Genomic DNA, 24,594 nt, shown 5'->3' on the forward strand with positions numbered 1-24,594 from the left:
GTACCAGGAGCGATGGAATTTCTGATGAGGTTTTTAGCTCTCTCAGAAAGGGCGTTGAGAGGGAAAGGCCCCCCGAAATAATCCATGCTACTAGATTAAGAGAGTGAGATAATATTAGAGGATGGAATTCTCCGTCTGGATTTAGAAGAAGATTTTGAAAGTGAGGAAGAAGAAGAGTAGGAAGGTAAGACAGTTCCAGAAGAGAAGGGAACCAAGGTTGAGTTGGCCAGAAGGGGAGTTATTAGCAAAATCGAAATTGTTCTCGCAATCATAGAAAAAGGAGGGAAAGCGTAAGATCCTTGAAGAGGCCAAGTTTGAAGGAAGGCGTCTATTGCTTTGGCTTCTGGATCTGGACACCAACTGAAGTACTGGAGCAATTGGAAGCTCAATCGAGAGGCAAATAAATCTATAAAAAAAGGACCTCTCAAATTTTGAAGAGAAAGAAAAACATTTCGATTTAACCTCCAGTCGCTTGCATCCCTCAAATAGCGAGATCCCCAATCCGCTGAAAGGCTTGAAAGACCAGGAATGTACTCTGCCTTGATTGAAATGTTTTTGTCTAAACAGAAATAAATGAAATCCTTTGCTATAAGCGAAAGATTTCTGGATTTCGTACCTCCTAGACAATTCAGGTAATGAACTGCTGACACATTGTCCATGCGGAGGAGAATGGACACTGGGGAAGAAAATTTTAGAAATATTTTGATAGCATAAGAACCTGCTAAAAGCTACAGACAATTTATGTGAAGTTCCTTTTACCCATGAGACCATTTTCCTTCGGTGATACAAGGGCCGCAACAAGCACCCCATCCGGAACCGCTCGCATCTGATTCTATCACCAGATCCGGAGATTTTCCGAAAATCGTTCCAGGCTTCCATGTTTGAAAGCCACCAGAGAAGTTCTTTTTTTGAAAGAGGAATCATATGGCTGTAAGAAACTCTGTTGTAAATTATACATTTTTAATCTTTGGAGTTCTCTGTAATGTAAAGGGGCTGGGAAAATAGCCTGAATAGAGGATGAAAGTAACCCTACTATCCTGGCTATTGTTCTGATGGACACAAATTGTTTTGAGAGGGTTTTTGAGATCTCCTTCTTGATATTCTTTAATTTCTAAAGAGGAAGACTGAGAGTTGAATTCAAAGTATTTATCTGAAATCCCAGGAATATAAGAGATTATATTTTTCTTTGTTGACAATGAAACCTAGATTCTCTAATAGAGAAATGGTGGTTGATAAATGATTTAAAAAAAAAGAAAACTCTGGTTTATGATAAGAACATAGTCTAGATAAATTATAATCCGAATTCCTTTCATTCTTAACCAGTATATTACCGGTTTTAAGAGTTTGGGAAAAATCCAAGGGGCAGAGGAAAGGCCAAAAGGAAGACGAGTAAAGCTCCAAAATTGGTCTTTCCACATAAATGCTAGAAATTTCCAGTGGGATTGATGAATTGGGACTGAAAGATAAGCATCCGAGTGGTCTAAACGAACCAACCAATCATTGTCTATTAAACACTCTCTTAAAAGATGGATACCTTCCATTTTGAAATGGCGATTCACCACAAATGAATTTAACATTCTTAAATTTTTGACAGGACGAAACTGCCCGTTTTTCTTTTTCACCAGAAATAGGTTGCTGAGAAATAAATCTGGGGGAAAAGGAACCTGGACAATAGCGTTTTTTTTGTAAAAAGATTTTGAATCTCCTCCTGAACCAGGGTTGGATCTGACTTTGAAAAATTAATTGGGTTGGGAGTATCTATTTGAATTGGAAGAGAGGTGGAAATCTATGAGGACTCCTAAAGTGGATTGAATTACCCATTGGTCTTGAGCAATGAAAGTCCAATTCTTTGCAAATTGAAGGATTCTTCCACCAACTATATGAGGGGGAAAAGGGAAAGAACATTTTGGAAGAATTACCTTGTGGAAAACGGGATCTCCCTCTGAAACGGAAATTTCTTTGGTTCCACAGGCGGCTCTGAATGGGAAAAATTGATTGAAGGAGTCCTTGAAACTGTCTCTGGTTTACCGAACTTTGATTGTTGAATTGTTGTGATTGGGCATTTGCAAATTGAGGTTTAGAGAAAAGACGTTCGGCCAGGAAATCGACCTCTAATTCTCCCGGCACTGTCAGAGAAATTATTCTGAAATATCTTTTTGAAAGATGTTTTGACTTTATTTAAAGTAGAAAAGGTATTTGCATACTTAATAAGATCTTAAGAAATGGATCCCCAAAAAAGGAGTCCATCTTCATCAGACTGAAGTTTGTTAGTTGCAGAATCAGTCATTTTATAGTTAATCTTGCGTAGAATATTCTTACGCCTTTCAATTATCATAGAGACATTAGTGTTTCCAACAAAACTTAAAATGTGATAGACCCACTCTCTAACTGTATTAGGGTCAAGTAATTCATTATCAACTACAGCATTGTCAGATAATTCTACTAATCTGGTAATGGGTAGGGATGGGCGAATGTTTCGCAACATTTGAAAAATGAAATGAATTTTAACACATTTGTTCGTTCGAATCGAATTTCGAATGTTTACATAACATTCTAACATTCGATTTTTGAATGTTCGGTTTTGAATTTCACGATTCGAAAATATTCATTTCGAAAAATTTGAATTTATATTTGTAATTGTATTTCTAATGCTTTCTTTAAATGTAATATTCAAATTATTATTTTTTGCTTTTGAATATTCGAATTATGCAATATTCGAATTAGAAAATTTTGAATTTATATGCTTGTAATAGTATTTCTAATGCTTTCTTTAAATGTAATATTCGAATTATGCAATATTCGAAATCGAAAAATTCGAATTTATATGCTTGTAATAGTATTTCTAATGCTTTCTTTAAATGTAATATTCAAATTATGCAATATTCTATATAAAAACATTCAAAATTATATATTTGTATCTATTATGTATCAATTTACTAGATACCCTCTCTACCACATGAACTATTGAACTTCTGAATAGTATTTGTTAAATAGAATGTTAAAGGGACAGTCTAGGCCAAAATAAACTTTCATGATTCAGATAGAGCATGTAATTTTAAACAATTTTTCAATTTAAACAAATCAAATTGGGTGGATTAGTGCGCGCTAAAGGAAGGTATTGCTAAACACTACTCTAAAGATACAATCTCTGTATGTATCAAATACAAGTTAATAACCAAATAGTGAAGCCAAAGCTTCAAGATAGAGAAAGTGCGCTAACAAGCTGAAAGTATACACACCATATAAGGAATTGAAGTGAAAATTTAATAAACATATAGAATAAGATACACAAATATATACACTAAAAATAGGGACGTCTCCCTGTAATGTAAATAAAACTAGGAAAAAATCCTAATGAAAAAACAGGTTAAAACCTATAAATGATGAATAATGCAGATACTAATTGATAATCTATGACATAAAAAAGATATAGCATAAAAATGATAATTAAAAGATATGGCATAACAGTGATATCATAAAATAAAACTTAAAAGACAAGCACCAAGTTCATATGTATCAACACAGTGCAGGTGGCCGTATGCAAATGAATGCCGATATTGGAACAGTGGAAAGAAAATAACGGCTTGTACCACAAATAGATACAGTTTACTGTACCGTAAGTCAAGAGAGTGTTCAGAGGGTGTTACCGAGGAGAAGAAATCCTTCGGTTAAGGCTTGGACCGCAGCTGCAGTAACTGCCGGTCCTGGAGATAGAAGTGTGCAAACCTCTGCACATGTGAGTCGGCGTCTGACGTCACAGGCTTCTCATCGGCTCCTCTCAGGGTGTTACTCGCTGCTCCAGCAGCGTAAAGGAAAAGCAGCTGATTGCTGTGTCCTGGTGGGAACTTTCTGTGAAGGCAGACTTGGCTGCTGTAGGTATGTTTAATGATCCAATACAATAGTGGGGCACAAGTTATCCCTCACCTTGGGATATTCAAAGATGCTGGTAACCCGGGTTTAAAGTTGCAGTACAGGCTGTACTGAAATATCCCTTGCTGTTTCAAAGTCACAGTGTCACAGTGTCACAAATGCAAGCGACGTGTTTCGCCCTCCCTTGGGCTTTATCAAGATCTTGATAAAGCCCAAGGGAGGGCGAAACACGTCGCTTGCATTTGTGACACTGTGACTTTGAAACAGCAAGGGATATTTCAGTACAGCCTGTACTGCAACTTTAAACCCGGGTTACCAGCATCTTTGAATATCCCAAGGTGAGGGATAACTTGTGCCCCACTATTGTATTGGATCATTAAACATACCTACAGCAGCCAAGTCTGCCTTCACAGAAAGTTCCCACCAGGACACAGCAATCAGCTGCTTTTCCTTTACGCTGCTGGAGCAGCGAGTAACACCCTGAGAGGAGCCGATGAGAAGCCTGTGACGTCAGACGCCGACTCACATGTGCAGAGGTTTGCACACTTCTATCTCCAGGAACGGCAGTTACTGCAGCTGCGGTCCAAGCCTTGACCGAAGGATTTCTTCTCCTCTGTAACACCCTCTGAACACTCTCTTGACTTACGGTACAGTAAACTGTATCTATTTGTGGTACAAGCCGTTATTTTCTTTCCACTGTTCCAATATCAGCATTCATTTGCATACGGCCACCTGCACTGTGTTGATACATATGAACTTAGTGCTTGTCTTTTAAGTTTTATTTTATGATATCACTGTTATGCCATATCTTTTAATTATCATTTTTATGCTATATCTTTTTTATGTCATAGATTATCAATTAGTATCTGCATTATTCATCATTTATAGGTTTTAACCTGTTTTTTCATTAGGATTTTTTCCTAGTTTTATTTACATTACAGGGAGACGTCCCTATTTTTAGTGTATATATTTGTGTATCTTATTCTATATGTTTATTAAATTTTCACTTCAATTCCTTATATGGTGTGTATACTTTCAGCTTGTTAGCGCACTTTCTCTATCTTGAAGCTTTGGCTTCACTATTTGGTTATTATTTTTTCAATTTACTTGTATCACCAATTTTGCTTTGTTCTCTTGGTATTCTTAGTTGAAAGCTTAACCTAGGAGGTTCATATGCTAATTTCTTAGACCTTGAATGCCACCTCTTTTCAGAATGCATTTTAACAGTTTTTCACCACTAGAGGGTGTTAGTTCACGTATTTCATATAGATAACACTGTGCTTGTGCACGTGAAGTTATCTGGGAGCAGGCACTGATTGGCTAAACTGCAAGTCTGTCAAAAGAACTGAAATAAAGGGGCAGTTTGCAGAGGCTTAGATACAAGATAATCCCAGAGGTTAAAAGTATATTATTATAACTGTGTTGGTTATGCAAAACTGGGGAATGGGTAATAAAGGGATTATCTATCTTTTAAAAAAATAAAAATTCTGGTGTAGACTGTCCCTTTAAATTCGAAATTTCGAATGTGAACATTCAATATAATTATAAACATTCAAATTCGAAAGTGACATTCGAAAACTGTAAATAGAATTCGATTATAGAATTTTTAAGAATATTCATTCTTATCAATATTCAGATTTATAATTCGAATTTCGGTAATAACATTCGTTCTAACATTCGAATTCGGAAATTTACACATTCGTCCATCCCTAGTAATGTGTCCTAGAGAGTTTAATAATTTGTCCTGACAATTTTTCCAGGGTTTATCAACCCCTTTTTTCACTTTATAACCAAGGGAACCTATGAACTTCAAAATTTTGGGATCTATCTCAGGGAAAATATTACTGTTTTTATGTAAAAGAGGTCTGGGGCATTCAGCCCTCATTTTATTTCTTGACTTTGGCTTTAATGGATTTCTAACTTGAAATTCAACAAATTCAGCTATATTAATTTCAGGGCTCTATTCCGCAGACCTGGGATGATGGAGAGTATCTGCATTAAATCTGGGATTACCCAGAGCATAAAATTATTTACCTCAACCTCTAAATGTTTAGTTTTAGCAAGACATTTTCTAGGTCTCTTAGAAACAGGAGAATCATCAGAAATATAATTTTCCTGATCAGAATTATCTGATGATATATCTGAGGAAGAGGTATCTTTAATCATAAGTTTGGTATTTGGTAACTTAGTCTTAGAAGATCCTAATGTTACCCTTTTGGGAGGAAGGGGCTTTATGGCAAATTTTTTGCTTCCCCTGCCCGTGGGAAGGTTAGTCTCAGATAAGAGATTTTTTGACTTTGAAACAAGTTTTTTACTAGCCTGTATAGCGCTAGATGGGTGATGTCTCTTAATTGCAGACTTAGAGGAAGTACTTCTTTCTGATAATAACGTAGTAATTTTTTACATCCATTTCCCCATAGATGAGTCTATCATACTTTGAACTTTTTGTTCACTCATTTCCAAATTTTCAGGATTTTGGAGACATATTTTAAAAAATAACGTATATTATTTAAATGAATATTAAGTTAAATGAATAAACAATTTAATAACAAAATTCTAATACATTCAAATAAGTAAATGAAAAAACATAAGAAATTTCTCTGACACAAAAAAATAAAAATGATGCAAGTGTAATTATACAAATAACCATAAGATGGGGATATATAATAAAGAATATTTATTGATTGCACAAGCGGTTTGTAAATAATTTCAGTGAGAAACCTAAAATTGTGAAAAAGTTAACGTTTTTTTTAATTTGATTGCATTTGGCAGTGAAATGGTGGCATGAAATACTTTGGGTTGTCTACTAAAAAAATATATAGTTTTGATAGGTAAATATAAAAATGGCTCTATTTCTGTTTAAATGTAGTGATGGCAAAAATGCTAAAAATGCTCTGGTCTTTTGGGGAAGTTTTTGTCTGCAATGCCTGGTCCTTAAAGGGTTAAATGGACAGATATTTCTGTTGTGCTGTCGTAAAATACCATCTGAGCCAAGTTTTAATATTTTTAAAACAAATTATGATCCTTTTAATGCATGTATTTTTCAATAGCCAAACTCTACCATTTGCCTTATTTGGAGGAGCCAATCTGGGCTTTAGTCTAAAGTGCATTTCACTTTTTTGATAGGAACATATATTTAGCAGGGTTACCATTGAGATGTCATCAGTGTGCATTTTAAGTTCTGAGAATTGGAAATTGCTTATTTTTTTAGAGCTAAATTACATGAAAAGAGAGCAAAATTAATAATTAAATTATATTTCAAAGTTGTTTCATTACACATAACTAAACATTTGACATACCAATCAATCAATGTGTTTACTGTCCTTTTAAGAGAGGATGTGAAGAAATATTTAGTTATAACAGTCACTATACTAAGATAGCACCACCCTGCTAATATTGAGATCAGTAGAGCTAAGCCTATATTTTATATTTATTTCCTTGCGTTCAAATACGTAAGCACAAAAGAAAACAGCATACGATTTAGATTCCATAGTAAATCGTGAAGTCCATAAAGGTTCGACATAACATTTACTGGGTTGGAAAGGACGTGTGTATCAATATTATGAAACAGCCATGATATGCACTCTGTTTCATAACAAGTTCCCTCCAGCGTAACTACAACCTTGGCCATTTCACTTCCGCGTTGGCTGTGACATCAACTTCCGATTTCTTTTTATTGGTTTGTTAGCGACCACATGTATCACCCAAACAAAACTGTGGGGCTAGTCCCAAACTCGTATGATGATTGGCTTAGGCTGGAGGCTGCGTGATGATGCATTCGTCCCCTACGTCCACTCCCCTTGTCGCACCGTCCAAGAACTGACAGAGAGAAACGCTCCCGGAAGCTGAGAGGTCAGAGGTCAAATTAGATAGTGTTTATTCTCCTATTATTATTGGTGTGCGCTTAAAGCCCGTCTCTTTTCTTTATTGTTGCGTGTCTAGCGCTATCCTGTTAAGTGTAGAAATGTCTAATATCCTCTAGTCACCTCTAAGACCTCTTTATAATGCCTGTCTCTAAGTGTATCTTTTAGCCTCCTGACACCTATAGGACTACGGAGTGTAATGCTTAGCTTATCATCCCTAACCTATAACTGACTCTAACTTTTAGGACTGTGTTTAGTTCCCTTCTGTCACCTCTAGGACTGTGTGTGCATGTTAGTCTGTCACTAGTACACATTATGCATAAATCAGGGATTACTAGAATGTGCTATCACGGTCTACCCCCTCTAGTTCAGTGTCGTTAGTGAGTTCCAGTCACCTCTGTGGTTTTGCATATAATCTGTCACCTCTAGAAACGTATCTGGCATCTTTAGTATTGTTTGCATTATATGAGACATGTAACTCTTTTTGTCTATACTCTTATCTGTAAGGCTGTTTGTATATATGACCAGGCTGACACTTCTAGAAAGTAAAACATTTTATGAATGTGTTGAATACGTTCTTATTAAAGGAGCAGTGTACTGTAAAATTGTTTTGCTCCTTAATATTTTCCAATGACTTGTTATACCAACTGCATAGTTTAAAATGTATGGGGAAATGTCCATTCAGGTATATTTTTGTATATGAAGTAAGTTTCTGCTAACTGAAACCATAGCTCTATTCAGTGGACTGATCTTGTAGGGAGAAAATACCTAATTATTTTATCTGTCTAATTATTTATGCAAAGTCCTCAACTTCTTTATTACTGTTTACTCAAAGTCCAGTACTTGGAGAGAGCAATGTAAAATGAACATTGTAGTACCTCTCTTTCACAGCCCCCAACTGGGAGTATTATTTTATCAAACCTTCTTGATTACATGTTTTTGTGTAGCCAGAAACCACCCCAAACATTTTAATTCACAATTTATATAGAGCATGCAATTTTAAACAACTTTCTAATTTACTTCTATTATCACATTTATTTATTCTCTTGGTATCTTTTGTTGCAAAGCATGGACATATGCTTAGGAGCCAGCCTAGTTCTGGATCACTATATGGCAGCAGTTTTGCAAGTATAACTTAGTTATCTCTTCAACACAGAATATCATGGGAACGAAGAAAATTTGATAATAAAATATATATATATTTTTTTTAAATAGTATGCTCTGTCTGAATCACAAAATATTTATATTGGGTTGCATATCCCTTTAAATTCAGAAGTGTTTAGTATGGGTGGGGAACAATAGGCATAACCAACCATTTCAAATGAAAAAATAATGCTAAAGGATATATTTTGTAAACAATTTAATACACCCCAGTAGGTAAAATGGACACTGTCCCTTTAAAGCTAGTGCTTTGTATTTATTAACAGCACAGTTTATTATCTATGGTTGTATTTATGCTGCCAGCCTTTAGCCTGTAGGATTTTATAGTAGTATACCGTCATTTCATGTGAATATAATGCAAGTCTGTTATTTGTAGAAATGTGTTGAGTAGCATTCATATTATTTCTAGTATATAATGAAGTCTCCTCTATCTTCATATGTAAACTTCTAGCCTACATCTCTATCTGACTGTGAATTATGCCATCCTGTTTATGGAAACATATTTCTAGAATGATATTAGTGAACTCTTAGGAGAGCTGTTTAACATGGTGTACGATCTGAAAAACAAACCTTGCTAGATAAGTCTTGAAGAAAAAACAGAACATTAAGGGGATATGAAGCCCAAAAAGTTTCTTTTGTGATTCAGACAGAGTATACAATAAAAAAAAAGAAGTTTCCAATTAACTTATATGATCAAATTTGCTTTGTTCTCATGATATCCTTTGTTGAAAGATACCAAGGTAGGGATTGGAGCACTACATGGCAGGAAATAGTTCTGACATCGAGTGCTCTTGCAAATGGGTAACATTCTTCAAAACTGCTATCATATAGTGCTCCAGACACGTGCACACCCCTGAGCTTATGTCCCTGCTTTTCAGCAAAGGATACCAAGAGAACATAGAAAATTTGATAACAGAAGTAAATTAGAAAGTTGTTTAAAATTGAATGCTGTATCTAAACCATGAGAGAACATTTTTGAATTTCATATCCCTTTAAGATATGATATGAACTGTCATATTTATTACTGAAATGTTTCCATAAAAAGAGGAATAAAAAAAACAAAGTTTCCTAATATGCTAGTGCACCACTGAATGCCTGTAAGCTGAATTTGTCCGGCTCAACATTGTGTCCCAGAAAGTCAAGCGGAATAACTTTTTTCCACTTTTGCTTGTCATTTTGAAATAAAAGCCAGTTCTAAATTAGGCCGTTACACTAAAGCACCAGCTCAATAGCAATGTGTTTGATCAACTGGAGAATAAAGCAAAGTTTTAATTTCAAACAAGCTTTATTTTGTAAAGAGCGACAACATTACATATATATCAATGTTACATCATAAGTCACATAGTCATGAGATTCAGAATGTTAACATTAACACAATTTGGTACAAGTCTCTATGAGCTGCATAAATCAGATATAGTGTTTGAATGTCCTCAAAGCACAAACGATTGGTCACACTTTGTGAGCTTGCGGCTACTATTGGAGTCGCCTATAATTATGCTAGAACTAAACAGTTATATAAATAAAGGCTTATGTAGCATACATCAGGCGTGTATTTTGTCAAATCATCATAGATTCACAGCTTACATTATACAGAATAAAACAAAGTTTTATAATAAATTGCATTGCAAATTCGCTGCAGAGAAAAAAATAAATACATTTTGTTAATTTTCTTGTTTCTTGAATAAATTTGTGTCCTTTGCTTTTGGTCTAACATTACTTAATTATAAGGTAAAAATGTAGCAATAAAAAAAAGAAAAGAAAAGACGCACACTAGATACATTTTCATCTGTAGTGAAAATAAAATTGTGAAACTGCTAGTTAAAGGGACAGTCTACACCACCCATTCCCCGGTTTTGCATACCCAACACAGTTATATTAATATACTTTTTACCTCTGTGATTACCTCTGTATTCTGCCCCCTTATTTCAGTTCTTTTGACAGACTTGCATTTTAGCCAATCAGAGCTGACTCCTAGGTAACTCCACAGACGTAAGCACACATGAACTAACACCCTCTAGTTGTGGAAAACTGTAAAAATTCATTCAGATAAGAGGCGGTATTGTATCAGACTAGCAAACATATCAGATTAGCAAACGGAAGTGACGTTCCATCAGGTGTCTGACCGAAAATATTCACCGTGCATGCGCTCCTCCATGTCATCTCATTCCAATCCCAGCACATCAAAAATTACTATCTACCCATCACATTCTTGGACACGTTTAAAGTGCATGCGTGCACAAAGTGTAGTTTGTATATGTAAGGCATGATGGGTAATGTAGTTTAATTTCAAAGAACTACGGTACCTTTAATATACATTTCTAACAAGTCACATTAAAATTATTTTTCATAAATTAATAAACTGAAACTTAAAGAAAGGTTCAGTATATTTGACTGCAGTAATTGTAATGTGACTTGTAATAACTGTATATTAAAGGTACGTAGTTCTTTGAAATTAAACTACATTATCCATCATGCCTTACATATACAAACTACACCTCGTGCGTGCCTGCGCTTTAATAATGTCCAAGAATGTGATGGGTAGATAGTAATTTGTGACGTGCTGGGATTGGAATGCGAGGACACGGAGGAGCGCATGCACCGTGAGTTTTTTTCGGTCAGACAGCTGAAGGAACGTCACTTCCATTTGCTGATCTGATATGTTTGATAGTCTGATAGAACAGCAGCCTTCAAGGGCTAAGAAATTAGCATATGAGCCTACCTAAGTTTAGCTTTCAACTAAGAATACCAAGAGAAGAAAGCAAAATTGATGATTAAAGTAAATGGGAAAGTTGTTTAAAATTACATGCCCTATCTGAATTATGAAAGTTTATTTTTGACTAGACTGTCCCTTTAAATTACATTTTGTCCTGGACTGAGATTGGCTATGTGGATGTTAAGATTTGCTAACACTTCTAGAAGCATTTTTGTTAGAGGGCAGTGGCAGTTCCAGAAGCCTTATTTTAGAGGGCAAACACTTATGGGTAGGAAACTAGTGTTCTACATGTGGGGACAGGGTGGGTGGAAGTGTAGTTATGGGTGTTGCATGGGCAGGGGGAGTCATGTGTTCTGAGGGAAGAGTTAGGTTGTCCGGGGGTGTCATTAGGCAGTTGTTGGACAGGTTCTTTCTAAAACGTTAGGAGGAGGGAGTAGTGTTTTTACCCTTTTACCTTACTCCTCAGTCCAATGATTGTGCAGAATAGAAGGTTGGGGGTGACTTTGCACCCCTTGCTCCCCACCTAGAACTGCCACTAGGTAGTGGAATACAAACTATTTTTATACGCATGACTCTACCTGTGTCTGACTGTAGACTGTCAAGCACTTATCCTCCATACAGTCACATGTATTGCACTACAGACAGTCCCTCATATCCAAGTCTACCATTTGAGCTAGTACTATGTGTTACATATCTTTGATAAATATCAAATATAAATAAATAAAATAAATAAAGAACTTGTGCCATGTGTTTTGTTACTTCAAGATCCCCTCCTTCCTCAAAACTGGTGCACATTAATAATTACAAGACATTTCTCTTGTCTTGCTATAGAATAAAATATCAGCTTAGTCTAAATCTTTTCAAAACAAATTAATAAATTATTTGCTACAGTTGTTTTTCAATAGCCAAACTCCACCCACCAATTGTCTTTTTTTTGTAAGAGTCAGTATGGGCTTATTTGGAAGAGTCAATATGAGCTTGAGTCTGCAGACAAGGCTAGTCATAGTCATAATGTTAGAATAAAGTGAATTGTTTTACAGTTGTTATCAGTTAAAGCCAATTAGGGAAATATGTAACAGGGTTAGCCATCAGAAATCAGCAGAACTTACCATTTTCAGAACTAAATTACACGAAGAGCGGGTAAAATAAATCAAAGTATATAGTAAATTTATTTTGTTAACCCCTTGCTGCCGTTAGGACGCTCCATGCCGTCGTAACTGTGCAGGGCTTTAGCACCATTAGGACAGTATGGAAGCTGTTTTGCTGTCCTGAAGCCATAGCTGCTTCTTAAATGGGGTTACGGACCGGAGGGTGTGCCTTGCGTCATAGGCACGCCCCCCGACCTGATTTCATCATTGAAATAATGGGATCTTGTGATCGATCACGTGATTTCAAATTTGACCTTTTTTGTTTACATCGGACAGGAAGTGTTTAAATAACTAAACATTTTATTTTAAATACCCAAGGTGTTTACTCTCTCCTGCTGACAAGTATCCCTCCCCAAAGAAGTTACTTATACCCACTTTGTGTCTTCCTGCAGACTGGCTCTCGCTTCCCTCCCCCCTCCATGATGCATGCCCGGTTGTTATCAGATCTTCAAGGGCATTTCAGGCGACATGGCTGGCCCTGTATATCCCTCCACCTGCGTGCAGCCTCTACAGAAGTACAGCCCTTACCCCAGCGGGCCCAAGTGGTCATCTGTGGAGGTGGCATTATGGGTGCATCAGTGGCATATCATCTATCCAAACTGGGCTGGCATGACATCTTGTTGCTGGAGCAAGGAAGGTGAATATTGCTGTGGTCTTGATATAAATTTATATAGCACTTTATCCATAATGGGATGCTTCTAAGACTCAGATCAGACTGTGCTCACATAATAACTCTTCCTTTTTTTTTTTTTTTTTTTTCTTTTTTTAACTAAGGCACCCTTATTGGGGGTAGAGAGCTACTGAAAAATGTAAATAGATGTTCTGATCTTATTGGGCAAAATGCTAATTATCAGAGAACAAATTTTGCTATATAAAGGGCAATTTTAGTGAAGTAAATTATTTGGTCTCAATGGTAAATCTGGTACCAATTGGGAGCCTCAGAGAACTTCTGATCGGGAGTGGAAACTGATGCTTAGCCAATTAGTAATGCTAGTTGCACAGATGGCTAGTCAGATCTCTGTGGCTAGCAAATGGTACTATACCTATGTAATTAATCTTTTGGGGCATAGAGTTACAGGGTCTACAGTTATACAATTCCATTATATAACAAATGAGAGCTTATCATTGTGTCACTATAGTGGCTATTTAATGTAGTCAAACTACTGTGATCCCTTTTCTTAATTCAGTAATGTATTGTGCCCTTTGCCCCTTGATTGGGTTATTAATGCCTTAAAATATTTTTATCTTTGAATTAGTGCAATAGAATGTCTGTCAGTATTTCTATAAAATTGATTAAAGTTACATTGTCACAGAACTATTAAGAATCTAAATATCATTAATTATCACTATTGTATGTCTTAACGATAAATTTGTTGGGGCAAAAAATCTTCTTTAAACTTGTGTAAAATCTATTTTTCTGTCTTTCTTCCTCTCTCATTATATCTCTTTCTTTTTTTTCTCTTTTTCTCTTTTTTTCTCTTTTTCTCTTTTTCTCTTTTTCTTTTTTTCTCTTTTTCTCTTTTTCTCTTTTTCTCTTTTTCTCTTTTTCTCTCTTTCTCTCTTTCTCTCTTTTTCTCTTTTTCTCTTTCTTTCTCTCTTTCTCTCTGTCTCTCTCTCTTTCTCTCTTTCTTTCTCACTCTCTCCTAAAATATCTCAGCTGCAGGAGGTGACTTCGTTCATGTACAGTGTATTGTGTATCATGTTACATTTAGCTAGTTCTGTGTTTGTTAATGAGTTCTAAGCCTGCAACTGCTGTTAGTATATATGGACTAACGGCTATGAACAGCATCACAAAAAATATACACACATACATAAGCTCATAGGGAATTACAAAACAATTACTAACACAACACATAGAAAGTCTGACACTTTCTTGCAAGCACACATCTAGATTAAAAGCAACTCTTCCATTTTGCTTTTAATCTAGCTGTGTGCTTACAAAAGAGTGTTTTTAAAAATCGGGGGTTAAAAATGATTCCAAAATGCTACTACTATTCCTAGTTTACTAATGCACTATACATTTTGGAGTCACTATATGCTAAACTTTTTAATACACTTTTACAATTTTTTTTGGTTGTAATAAAATTAATATCTTTACACAGACTGCTAACTTATAAATGAAAATAGTAGGAACATTTAGTTTTAGTTATTATCTAGTGCTTTGTTTATTTGATCTGTTGCATTATACAGTTATAAAAACGAAAAACATAATCAAATTAAACACAAAAGAACCCATATAAGTTAACCTATAAATATAAAGCCTAACACTGCTAATGGTACATTATCTAAAATATGCATAATAAACGTTCTTCTCTTTGTACTATTGCCAAAACTTTTAAAACAAACTATTTCAGTATGTGAGTAGGAGGACAGAATGTGTTAACTCAGAGCACATTGCTGTGAATGAATTAATGAGATACCTTATTTTTTTCTGCTATTAAAAACTTGGTGGGAGTGGAAATCCCCCACATGGCTTATAGCACACACACAGCATGGAGGAGGGGGGCGTAACCTCACGCAAAACTTTCTGCCTTCCAAGAAGCTCACTTCCCACCACTGTACAATGCATGCTGGTAATTAGAGTTCTGAACTGCAGTGGCACAGTATTGAGAGGGAAATAGTGAACTAAAAATTACACAATGCTATGTAACTCCCAGAATACTGTGCTTCTTCCTCTAAAATGGAGTTTTAGAGGAAGAAGCACATGCACTGCATGGTTCCAATACACCAACATGTAAATACCGCACCTGCTCAGAGACAGAAATGCACATTTCAGTTTTGACTGTTATGTTCCTTTGCAGAGGTTAAACACATATTACTGCAGGGTTGTTAGTCTTAAAATTACATGCTCATAAGAAATTAGAGCATTACATTTTCGACTTATGGTCCTTTAAGCCCTTCCTTAGTAAATACAAAGTAGAAGAAATAGATTTAACATTGGTGAATGTGTTTATTAATCTGGTTAATATTATGTTTTATGTGATGCTTAACTCCTTTAGGCTAGGTGCTGGTTCAACACGATTCTGTGCTGGCATGGTGAGCACAGTCAAACATATTTCCATAGAAACAGAGATGGCGGATTATTCGAATAAACTTTATCAACAACTGGAGGAGGAGACTGGAGTCCCTACAGGTAGGCATTAGCCACTATACATCATTCCTGTAGAATAGCGGCCTATCTAAATACAGCACTTCAGTATAACTCAATTCTTAATTTCAGTCAAATGAATGAATAGTAGAAACAGTGTTTTATATAAATAGATTCCTGTTTGGCCTCAAAATTGTATGGAAATGCGAGCGTAAAGGAGTCCAACTGCCACTGTAAGAGACACTATCACTACTGTGTGTTGTCTACTAGCAGATTTCTGTATATCAGTAACATAGTAGATGAGATTGAAAGAAGACAAAGGTCGATTGAGTTCAACCTATACAGAACCCACTTGATTTACAATAATGAAGCTGCCAATTGAACTTAAAGGGACAGTTTACTCAAACAATTTCTCCCCTTTAATTTGTTACCAATGATCCACTTTACCTGCTGGAGTGTATTAAATTGTTTACAAGTAGCTCCTTTACCCTTATATTGGCATTTGAAATTGTTGATTTAGCATGTGGTATCCCCACCTATTCTGAAAGTTTGTGGCCGCGCGTACCAGCTATAGATAAGCTTTGTAAACACAGCCAGCAGAAGAAATTACACTCCCAGTGTGATAAAGCAGAGATAAGGTAATAAAATGTTGATTTTCCATTGTTCTCTCAAAGTACTGGTGATTGTTTTAAGGACAGATATAAGATAAAGAAGCAGGTATATGTACACAATGTGATACAGTAATGAGATCTGATTATTACCTACAAGCTCAACCCATTTTATTAGGTTGTGGCTTCAAAACACAAAATCAGAGCTTTAATATACACAAATAAGCCTTAAAAAGCTAATTTTCATAATTTTTTTACTCTGCAGTTGGTAAAAAAAGCAATTGTAAACACATTAAGGGAAAAACTATTTTACAGTATACTGTCCCTTTAAATGTATATATAATTAGAAAGCTAAACCATTTAAAGGGATATGAAACAAAAATAAAAAATATTTTGTGATATATAAAGAGCATACAATTACAAAAAAAAAAATACTTTTGTAATCAAATTTGCTAAGTTCCCATGGATTTTTTTCAGGTAGGGGTCTGGAGCACTGCAAGGCAGGAAATAATGCTGCCATCTAGTGCTCTTGCAAAACTATTTCCATATAGGTCTCCAAACACGTGCATGCGCTTGAGTTTACATCTGCTTTTCAACAAAAGATACTAAGAAAAATTGATAATAGAAGTAAATAAGGAAGTTTTTTTTAAAATGGCATGCGCTATCTGAATCATGAAAGACAACATTTGGGTCTCATGTCCCTTTAACAATAAATGGTCTAAGCTAGAAAACAAGTTCAGATTTGGCACAAGTGCATTATACTGTTCTGGCAAACCTCAAATGTGAATAAACCCAAACTCACTAAAGTTTTGTGGTACTTTTGCAAGAGAACAAACGGCTCAAGCACTTGACTCCTTATTGTGGAATTTAATAGCACTGCGGAATCTGTTGGCGCTCTACAAATAACCAATAATAATACAGAATCTAAGTTTAAAGGGACAGTCTAGGCCAAAATAAACTGTGATGATTCAGATAGGGCATGTCATTTTAAACAATTTTCCAATTTACTGTTATCGACAATTTTGCTTTGTTGTCTTGGTATTCTTAGTTGAAAGCTTAACCTAGGAGGTTCATATAATAATTTCTTAGACCTTGAAGGCCACCTCTTTTCAGAATGTATTTTAACAGTTTTTCACCACTAGAGGGTGTTAGTTCACGTGTTTCATATAGATAACACTGTGCTCGTGCACGTGAAGTTATCTGGGAGCAGGCACTGATTGGCTAAACTGCAAGTCTGTCAAAAGAACTGAAATAAAGGGGCAGTTTGCAGAGGCTTAGGTACAAGATAATCACAGAGGTTAAAAGTATATTAATATAACTGTGTTGGTTATGCAAAACTGGGGAATGGGTAATAAAGGGATTATCTATCTTTTAAAACAATAAAAATTCGGGTGTAGACTGTCCCTTTAACTTAGTATAATTTACCATTTAAAGGGTTAAAAAATCAAAACCAAACTTTCCTGATTCAGATAGGGCATTCAATTAAAACACGCTCCAATCAACTTTTTTTATCAAAGCACTTTATGGAAACAGTGTTTGCAGTAATGATATACATTGTTACAAATACTACTTATATATAATGCAAGCTGCTGAACCTACCTATCCATACTGTCATGGAAAGTAGCTAAGTTTCCACAAAGAATATGAAAAGAAAGTAAAGTTTACCACAATAGAACTGAGTTTAAAAAATGTAAAAGGAACTTTTTTAAAAAAGGACATGCTCTGTCTGAATTCTAAAACTTTTATTTAGACATTTTTTTTTAGCATAGATGGGTTATATAACACTTTTGTCCCATGTGATACCTTATCTAAGACATTTAATCTCAAAAAAATATTTTCAGGTGATATTGGTTTTATGTTGACAAATATAAAAAAAACTAAATATTCAGATTGCAAAACTTTTCAACCCCATCTGCTTTGGAAGCTCCATGTTTACAAGGCTGAAAAATTGGTGTAATTCCAATACAATTAGCAAAAAATTGACCTGTGATACATTAAAACAATGAGCATTTCTCTTTGGATAACAGTCCCACTCTGGATAAGGATTATTGGTCAGGTTGCTGATCTGAAGGAAAGCTGTTACAATGAAGAATAAGGAGCATTCTACAGCAGTGACATATTAGAGTATTCAAAGAGCATCAGTTCGGAAAAAAGTACAAAGTAATATTAAAGTGTTTGGACATCCCAGTTAGCTTTGTTGGATGAATTCTCCTGGAAGTGGAGGCTACATCTCGGGCACTCCAGAGAAAAGGTCATCCTCAGAAACCAAGCAAGGAGGAGACTTGCGAGGGAAGCCAAAAAGGGATCATCAGTTACTGTAAAGAAGCTACAGAGGTCAGTGGTTGAGACTGGAGTGTCAACAATTTCAAGAGCTCTGCATCAAACTGTCCTGTATGAGAGGATGACAAGAAAAATGCCATTACTTAAAACCAGCCATATGAAAGCACATCTGGAGTTTGCTAAAAAGCATGAGACTGACTCTGCTAAGATATGGGAAAAGATGTTGTGGTCAGATGAGAGCAAGATAGAGCTTTTTGGCTAAAGTTTCAAATGCTATGTGTGGCGTAAACAAAACATACCTCAGCAAACACTATCTCATGAAGTACAGTGCTTTTTATCAGCAGAGCCTGGGAATCTTGTGGAATGGCTCAATAACAAACATGTGAATATCCTACAGTGGCCCAGTCAAAGTCCTGATCTCAATTCCATTAAGTATCTGTGGCAGAATTCTGTGGCAGAATTCTAGTCCACAAGTGCTAACAAACCATCCAGAGCAAATCAGGCAAGAAAAATGGAAAACAATTACTCCCAGACAGTGTGCAAAGCTGGTATATACTTACCAATAAAGACCTCAAGCTGTTATTACAGCAAAAGGTTAAAGGGACACTGAACTCAATTTTTTTCTTTCGTGATTCAGATAGAGCATGCAATTTTAAGCAACTTTCTAATTTACTCCTGTTATCAAATTTTCTTTATTCTCTTGGTATCTTTATTTGAAATGCAAGAATGTAAGTTTAGATGCCGGCCCATTGGTGAACAACCTGGGTTGTCCTTGCTGATTGGACAATAAATTCATCCACCAATAAAAAAGTGCTGTCCAGAGTTCTGAACAAAACAAACAAACCGCTTAGATGCCTTCTTTTTCAAATTAAGATACCAAGAGAATGAAGAAAAATTGATAATAGAAGTAAATTAGAAAGTTGCTTAAAAATTTGGGTTCAGTGTCCCTTTATTATGAGGGGTTAGAATAATTATGCATGCAGCATGTTTCAGGTTTGTTTTTTTTAAAGTATCTACTCAAAAATACCTAATTTCCATTTTAAAATATAATCTTAGACCAGATGAGCTTGCAAATAAAAATATTGTTTTGGGAATTTGGAGTATGTAGGTTAATAGGAAGGACCTGAAGGCATTTTTACAAAGGTAGAGACTAGAGAGAGAGAGACAGGCCTTTCTCCCCTTGATTGTTGCCTGTAATTCATTTTGCCATACATGATGGTTTCCCAAAAATCTAAATGTATGGTTTTAATTTGTGATGTTGTGATGTCCTGATTGCTGTTTTTCTGCAAGCTAAAGGGAATAGAGGAATTGAAAGGAACAGATGGGGATATTCAGGAAGCACGTGTATGTTTGTGGAAGAGTGGCTGGTATTGAGAAATATATTATATCTTTTGTCTTGAGAGTGTGAGGAAAAAGTGTCAATTTGCTAGAATTGTTTTGGGAAATAACATGTGTTAAATGAATTACAAAATACCATCTATTCTAACTTAATGTATCCATAGTCCTAATACTGAAGGGGATTAGTTAATTTACATTTTATATGGAAAAATATTTAATTAAAGGGACATGCCACCCACATTTTTTCTTTTATGATTTAGAAAGAGAATGCAATTTTAAACATCTTTCTAATTTACTTATATTATCTAATTTGTTTTATTCTCTTGATATTCTTTGATGAAAAGCATATCTAGATATGCTCACTAGCTGCTGATTGGTTGCTGCACATAGAAGCCTTGTGTGATTGGCTCACCATGTGCATTGCTTTTTCTTCAACTAAGGATATCTAGAAAATGTAGCAAAATAAATAATGGAAGTAAATTGTAATGTTGTTTAAATTTCTATTCTCTATCTGAATCATGAAAGAAAGATTTTGGGTTTAGTGGCCCTTTAAGGACCCCAATTTAAATAAGTAAAGTGGCTCCCTGCAGCATTAAAGGGACAATATACACCAATTTTCATATAACTGCATGAAATAGACACTATATGCACAGATACTGAATTAAAAATCCAGTGTAAAACCTTTTAAAAACTTACTTAGAAGCTCCCAGTTTAGCACTGTTGATGAGGTTAGGCTGGGACACCAATTGAATGGTCTGAGAAAGCATGAAGAGCAGACACCCCCCTCACAAGCATATGAAAATACCCATTACACAAGCAGGAGCAAGTAGGAGTCTACATCTGATACTTTGGGGCTTGGTTTGGAGTCTGAAAATCAGCACAGTGTAAAGCATTGTTACAAAAACACTTCCAGATGGGCTATATAAATTGATCATCTACAAAACAGTTTACAATGTCCCTTTAACAATAAGCAATGCATTTTAATATGAGTGCATAAGAATCTAGTAATCATATATTCACATCATGCTTCTTGCAGTTTATTTAAGACATACTGACCTGACAGTCATGCTTTATAAGTTTTATTCATCCATCAGGTTACACAAGGACTGGATCTATCTCCCTTGCACAGACACAAGATCGGCTGATATCTCTGAAACGTATGATGGCTAGGTTAAGGTAAGATGAGCACAATATGGTTACCTTACAAAGTACAGGGGAGTTGGAATCCATTATATAAGGTGGAAGGGAGAGAGAGTAGCAATGATTGGGGATAAAAGTTCAGCAAGTAGTATTTAGAATTGGAACCTTGGGTGGAATAAGGTTGTGAATGTGAACCTGAGAATTAAGAAAGTAAATGTGTTTGAGATTGTAAATATGTTAGAAACAGGGTTAAGTGAGGGTGGGAACCTGTGCGTTAGAGACTGGAGAACTAGGCAAGATCAGAATCTGCATTACTTTGTATTTAGAGGCAACCAAGGATATTATTGCAGTTTTTCTGTTGTGAAAATCTAATTACAAGCCCATTAGATGGGGGAAAAAATTGATAATCTTTCTCTCCAGGATGAAAGGAATCCCATGTGAAATAATTAGCCCAAAGCGGGTAGAGGAACTCCATCCCTTGATTAATATTCATGACCTGGTGGGGGCTATGTATGTTCCTGAAGATGCTGTGGTGTCCACTGCAGATGTGACCCTTGCACTAGTGAACTCTGCTCAGAGAAGAGGTAGGAGATTCTTGTATATATTGCAGCTCACTGTTTTATAGCTACCTTACAGAACTATAAAGTGAAAAGCATCATTTGATAGATGTGATTTCATTGTTAAGTCACAAAAGCCGGTGGTATCTACCAGGTTTAAGTAAAAATATCTGTACTTGTCCATCTCTAGTATTAACCTTCACATGTCCTGCAGGTGTAACAGTCTTTGAACATACTAGTGTCAACCATGTGCTTGTGGAGAAAGGCCATGTGACTGGTGTGGACACAGACCGGGGTCAAGTGGAGTGTGAATATTTTGTCAACTGTGCCGGGCAGGTAATTAAGACCACCTAAAACATCCTGCTGATGTTCAATATTCTGAGGCTATCCCAGTGTCTTTTTCTCTTGCAGTGGGCATATGAGCTGGGCCTGTCCAATGAAGAGCCTGTTAGCATTCCCCTACATGCTTGTGAACACTTCTATCTACTGACCCGTCCGCTACGCAATCCCTTGCAGAACAATACACCAAGTAAGTTACCTGTATTCTCAGATGCCGTAGTTCTTGCGTAATTCACAAAAAATGTGTTTAGTGTCTGTAGCTCAATGAATATGTGCAAGAGATCACTTTACAATTTAACATTTCTTTATATAAGAATATCAGATATCTAAACAAGTCTCTAAGAAAGCAAATTCTATAGATCTCTCTAAAATATATGTAACAGGTCAGTGATTGAGCAAGTTAAATTACTTTTATATTCATATTGTTCAGAGAGCAGATAAATTAGTGTAGCTATGATTAGATAAGAAAACTGAGGAACGTCACACAAACACAGATATACACATTAAGCTGTATAAAATGGCATGTACCTGTTCTAGATATTTTTCAATTACATAGATTTGGGTTTTCTTGAAAATAAATGAGCCTAATTTATTTCTGTTCTCCTTCTTTTCCCTTCTCTTTCTTCCTTTTTCTCATAATGATTTACCTAAGTATGCACCACCACAATTTGACAATTTTTAATTTACAATATGTCACTTGATAAATCGGCCCCTAACAATGTAATAGACAGACAATGCTTGGGTTTAACCCTTTTACTGCTTATAGTTTTACACCGCTGTGTAGAGTAGCTTTTCTGTGAGTTACTTACAAAAAAATATGTTGTTTTCCCCCAGCAGAATTAGGACTAAAAATGAAATAATATTTAAAGAAGTGTCTATACAGATTTTTGCGTGTTTCCCTTTCTTCAGTAGCATAAGCATTATTATTTCCTAAATATTGCAACCATTTTTATAGTTCTAAATTTAGCATAATTTTATTGTACCAAAATTTTAAATTGTGTGCCAATGTTTTTCAATAAATTCTGAAAAATATATATTTATTTTTTTGCAGTCTCTGATCATATTGCAAATTATGCCAAGAAATAAGTGTTAATTAAATGTATCAACATAAAATATTACACACATTAGAAAGTCATCCTCTTCACAGACAGGCTAAATAACTATTTTCATGTAGAACATTTTTTATATGGTGCACAACCGTAGAACAGAAGTTCTTTGGTATTAGTGGACAGTGAAAAAAAATTGTAAAAAAGGAGATGTAAACTATTAAGTGCTAAATTACAAGTGGAGCGCTAATTTATCACGCACCAGCAAATGGGCCAGTTTGCGGGCGCACAATAAATAACCAGCCATTACAAGTGGCTTGTTATTGCTACTGCAAGCTTGCGATAGCAATTGGCGCTTATAAATTTAACCGGAGATCAGATCTCTGGTTAATTTTATAAATGTCCACCACATGCCCCCAAAATACAGTATAATATACTTTATTAAAAAAATAAAAATAGCAGCATCTTTATTTTTTAATAAAGTAACTGCAAGAAGCGGCTGAGGGGTGTTAAAAAAACAAAACAAAACAGCACTGAAAAGTGCCTTTACATTGCAGTCTATGAGAACTATTTTTTACCTGTAAATATATATTTATATGCATATACACATATATATATATATATATATGTGATAATATGTTTATATACACATATTAGCACATAAATATATATGTATATATTCATATATATATTTACAATTTGCTGCCATCGCTGCACGACTTACCCCCTCCGCTGCACTAGTTCTCGTGAGCACAATGCTTCCCAGTAATGTGAATGCAAGCTCGCCTTCGCATTAAGGCTAACTTGTAATACCAGCGCACATTTGTTTGTGATGTTATTACTCAGTGGAGCGCAAATATTGCTTTCACAAAATCGATATTCTATGCTCCACTTGTAATCTAAAAAAGAGGGAGGATGGTAACCCTTATCGTGATGTGTTATGCCTACACAGGCAACCGGGACTTAAGTAAGACACTCGCCCTCTCTGGTTTCGTCCAGATTGTCAATATCCCATAGCCGTCAGAGGTGTATCTTTAAGCACTGAAGATATGGAGATTCTTATCCAAAATGATCGGACAGACATCCGTCAGCAGCGTCCTCTGCTGATCTCCTTCTCTTCCGCCTCGATCCGAAATTCCCGGTCAGCAGCTGTGATTGGGAGGAATCGACGGTGCGTCAGTGATGACGTATAGGGGGGTGTCACGGAAGTCTTCACCCGGCACTGGCAGCGTAATGAGGAGGTGATACTGGGTCTCATGCGCTGGTGTAAAGTAGCAAACAAAAAAGAAAAGCAGAGTCCCAGAGGCACTTAGAAAAATTAAAACATAGGTTTATTGAATCCAGTAAAATCTGAGCAAAGACAAGCTCAGGGTCAACAGTGCAAGCAGGAATAAAAGCGTGTGAGCGTGGCACCAATGGCTTACATGTTTCGGCTGAAAGCCA

The 24,594-nt window shown here is 35.7% G+C and overlaps 1 protein-coding gene across 1 annotated transcript in view; it reads left to right on the forward strand.

Annotated features, from left to right (window-relative positions):
- Positions 1–7,579: 7,579 nt before the first annotated feature.
- PDPR (pyruvate dehydrogenase phosphatase regulatory subunit) overlaps positions 7,580–24,594 on the forward strand; it is a 69,329-nt gene continuing 52,314 nt past the window's right edge. Inside the window, exons 1-7 of the mRNA XM_053702182.1 lie at positions 7,580–7,722; positions 13,148–13,392; positions 15,755–15,888; positions 21,164–21,245; positions 21,630–21,793; positions 21,981–22,102; positions 22,178–22,295. Coding sequence (XP_053558157.1) covers positions 13,175–13,392; positions 15,755–15,888; positions 21,164–21,245; positions 21,630–21,793; positions 21,981–22,102; positions 22,178–22,295 — 838 coding nt within the window. The 5' untranslated portion in view covers positions 7,580–7,722; positions 13,148–13,174. The remainder of the gene's footprint in view (positions 7,723–13,147; positions 13,393–15,754; positions 15,889–21,163; positions 21,246–21,629; positions 21,794–21,980; positions 22,103–22,177; positions 22,296–24,594) is intronic.

This window comes from Bombina bombina, chromosome 1 (assembly GCF_027579735.1).
Source record: "Bombina bombina isolate aBomBom1 chromosome 1, aBomBom1.pri, whole genome shotgun sequence".
Classification (NCBI taxonomy): domain Eukaryota; kingdom Metazoa; phylum Chordata; class Amphibia; order Anura; family Bombinatoridae; genus Bombina; species Bombina bombina.